The sequence below is a fragment of the Lycium barbarum genome, chromosome 12 (assembly GCF_019175385.1).
Source record: "Lycium barbarum isolate Lr01 chromosome 12, ASM1917538v2, whole genome shotgun sequence".
In the NCBI taxonomy this organism is placed as follows: domain Eukaryota; kingdom Viridiplantae; phylum Streptophyta; class Magnoliopsida; order Solanales; family Solanaceae; genus Lycium; species Lycium barbarum.
Window position 1 is genome coordinate 75,204,354 of NC_083348.1, and position 4,029 is coordinate 75,208,382.

At 42.3% G+C, this 4,029-nt stretch overlaps 1 protein-coding gene across 1 annotated transcript; it reads left to right on the forward strand.

Annotated features, from left to right (window-relative positions):
* Positions 1-1,233: 1,233 nt before the first annotated feature.
* Positions 1,234-2,484, forward strand: LOC132624445 (uncharacterized). The gene is made up of 2 exons (XM_060339228.1): positions 1,234-1,616; positions 1,845-2,484. The coding sequence occupies exons 1-2, from the start codon at positions 1,234-1,236 to the stop codon at positions 2,482-2,484; spliced, it is 1,023 nt and encodes a 340-aa protein (XP_060195211.1).
* Positions 2,485-4,029: the final 1,545 nt, after the last annotated feature.

The following is a 4,029-nucleotide window of genomic DNA, read 5'->3' on the forward strand; positions in this document are numbered from 1 at the left end:
ATGATTCATGAAAACCATGTACAAGCAAGTTATGATTCATGAACGCTATGTACAAGTGAGTTATGATTCATGATATACTATGGGTAGCAAGTGCCCCTATTTTACATGTTCATGTTTTGGGAGTTGCATTAATTACCGAGGAGGGCTTCAGATAGCCTGAAACTACGTAGTCACCGTAGGATGAGGATCGCTCCACCCATGTCCCGGACGATCTCTCATAATGACTGGATCCTTTCATATTTTATCAAATCTCATGTTCCCTGGCAAGGACTGAGTGTTCTGCTGGCGGGACGCAAGCACCAGACCATGGATCGGTTATAAGTTATTGCTCTCCCTACTTATCATGTTTTACTTATGATATATATATATATATATATATATATATATATATATATATATATATATATGTACTCATGCTCATGTTCATGTCCAGGTTTTTAGTTTCAGTTCTTATCATGTTATTCCATGTCTTATGTTATTTCTTTCAGTTGTTTACATACCAGTACATTCAAGGTGCTGACGTCCCCTTTTTATTGCCCGGGGGCCTGCATTTCACGATGCAGGTACGAACTTACAAGACGACGCCTCCGTTCATTAGGATCTTCACGTACCAGCTTATTGGTGAGCCCCATCTCATTCGGAGTTTAGTTAACTTTTGTTTATGATTAGTTATGCATCTAACGTATGCTGGGGGACTTGTCCCAGTAAGTATGTTTTCCAGTCAAACTCATGATAGAGGTTTCATAGACTAGACAAGTCAGTTATGTCATGTCAGACATTTGGAGTCGTATAGCCATTTTGGCTCATTCATGTTATTTCCGCACTCATGTTTAAACAAGTATTTTTATTAAGTATTATGACTTACTACGTTTTATAAAGGCTCATCATGCATTCACGTTATATTCCGCTTATGTTATGTATCATGATGATTCAGCAAGCCATGTGGTTCGCTCGGTCACACGCAGTCAGGCACCGAGTGTCGTGTTACGTCCAGGCTATGGTTTGGGACTTGACAAAGCTTGGTATCAGAGCCTAGGTTCAAGTGTCTTTAGGGAGTCTATGAAACCGTGTCCAGTGGGGTCACTTTTATATGTGTGAGGGCCCCATACATATAAATAGTTGACCACCAAGACATTCAGGATTTGTCTCACTTCTTTCATACTTTAGATCGTGCAGTTAGAGCATTACTCTTAGGATTTCTTTCTAATTCGTGCGAGTACGTATTTTCAGAAAATGCCTTACAAGAGAAAGTACAAGAAGGGGAACACAGCCACCAGTCAAAGAGCTACCGCTGAAGCAACTCACGAAGAGACTGTTCCGACTCAAACAGCAGTCCCCACTGCTCCTACAGCTTCACCTCCTAACACTTCGGACATGGATATGAGAGGAGCCATCCAGCTGCTTACTCATATCGTTGCCAACCAGGCGCAGCGACAAGAATCAGCCCCTTGCTTAAGTGCTAATGGTGGGTCAAATAGTTCAAGAACTCAGGAATTCTTGCGAATGAAACCTCCAACTTTCACAGGGACTAAGGCTGAGGAGGATCCACAGAACTATATTGATGGCCTACAGAAAGTGTTTCGTATTATTCATGTCACTGAGACTGAGGCAGCAGAGTTTGGTGCTTTTCAGCTGCAGGATGTTGCTCATATTTGGTATGAGACATGGGAACAATCTCGAGGGGAGGATGCATCTTCTGCTACTTGGGATGAGTTCGTTGACGCTTTCCTTGGCCACTTCATGCCTATCGAGGTCCGGGAAGCAAAGGCTATGGAATTTGAGAGGTTGAGGCAGGGTAGCTTGACCGTTCAAGAGTACTATCTCAAATTTATTTCGTTGTCCAGATATGCTCCTCACATGGTTCCCGACATGAGGGCAACGGTTAGGAGATTTGTACTGGGGTTGAAACCCGAATTGTATAGAGATGCCAAGACTGCTGCTCAGAATGATAAGATGACTATCTCTAAGATCTTGGCATTTGTGCAAGGTAATGAAGCTGAACTGAAGGAAGAGGAAGCTCTGCAGAAACAAAAGGATAAAGAATTCAACAAGAGGGCTAAATCTTCAAGTAACTTTAGTCAGGGAGGAGGTAGACGGTTCTTTAAGAATAGGTCAGCAAGACCCACTCCATCTGCAGCTAGTGCCCCAGTCCCTAATTTCAAAAATGACAAGAAGCAGAACTTTAGACCATCGAGTTCTCATTCTCAGGCTAATGTGGGTCAGTCAGTCTATACTATTCCAGCTTGTAGCAAGTGTACCAAGAGACACTTGGGTGAGTGTCGTATGGGTACAAATGCGTGCTATGGTTGCGGCCAGAAGGGCCACATTCAGAAGGACTGTCCATCAGCCAGACAGGGTACCGGAGGTAATGTGACGCATTCCATAAATTCAACAGATCCTCGTTACAATCAGACCCAGCAGGGGCGTGGCACGACAAGGTCCAGCAATACAGGCGGTGGTCAGAAACCGTTTTTTATGCATTGACAGGTCGTCAGGATACAGAGGCTAGAGCAGATGTTATCACAGGTACACTCACAGTTTTCACTTTGGAAGTATATGCCCTTATTGACCCAGGATCCACCCTATCTTATGTAACCCATTTTGTTGCTAACAAAGTTGGTATTGAACCTGAAAAATTGTATGAACCCTTTGAGGTGTCCACCCCAGTTGGGGAATCAATCATAGCTAGACGTATGTATAGGGGTTGCCCAGTTTTAGTCTATCACCGCAGAACCATAGCTGATTTAGAGGAATTAGAAATGGTAGACTTCGATGTGATCATGGGTATGGACCGGTTAGCTTCATGTTATGCCACAGTATGTTGTAGAACTAAAGTGGTAAGATTCGAGTTTCCTAATGAGCCAGTCATAGAATGGGAGGGTAATTCAGTAGTACCCAGGGGTAGATTTGTTTCTTATCTAAAAGCCAGAAAAATGATTTCCAATGGTTATATCTATCACCTAGTTCAAGTCAAGGATTCAGATGCCCAGACTCCAACTCTCCAGTCTGTACCAGTTGTAAATGAATTTCCAGAGGTCTTCCCGAAGATCTTCCAGGAGTCCCTCCTGACAGGGAGATTGAATTTGGAATTGATCTACTTCCCGATACTCAGCCGATATCTATTCCGCCGTACAGAATGGCTCCAGCAGAGTTAAAAGAGTTAAAAGCCCAATTGAAGGATCTTCTTGACAAGGGGTTTATTAGGCCCAGTGTTTCGCCTTGGGGTGCGCCAGTCTTATTTGTCCGAAATAAGGATGGTTCCTTGTTGACACCCAATTTTGTCCCACCTTTCCTCCGAAATACCTATTTTTCGCTTCCAATATTTTGGCAACTTTTAAAAAAAAATTATTTGCATTTTTTTTACTATAATTATTAGCTTTTATTAATACCGGCATTTCATTATCCTGTTGTAGTCACTACTGTTATTATCTTTATTACCGTTACTACTACCATTATTATTATTATTGTTATTGTTATTATTATTATTATTATTGTTATTATTATTATTATTATTATTGTTATTATTTTGTGTACCAGTATTATTATAATTCACATTTTTTTAGCATTTTTACCAGCTTATGCATACGCATCACATTTATTTCGCACAATTAAATGATAGCGTTTATTTATTTCAAAATATTATTGCACGGCTATTACAATGTCTTTTATTTTCATCTAAAATACTAATAAATACACATTTTATATTAGGGGATATTTTAGCACACTCAGTATATGATTAATTTAAAATGGGTTTCTTATCTAAATTTAAAAGCCAAATAAATTTCTTCCATCCAGCCCAATGTTTTAAAAACAACCAGCCCATTATTTTAACCTATGACCCGGCCCATTACCCGTTTGACCCGACCCGCCTTCCACTTAACAAGGAACCATTAGGTTCCTTTTCTTGATTTTCATCCACGCTGCCCCCCCCCCCCCCCCCCCCCCCCCCCCCACCCCCCCCCCCCCCCCCCCCCCCCCCCCCCCCCCCCCCCCCCCCCCCCCCCCCCCCCCCCCCCCCCCCCCCCCCCC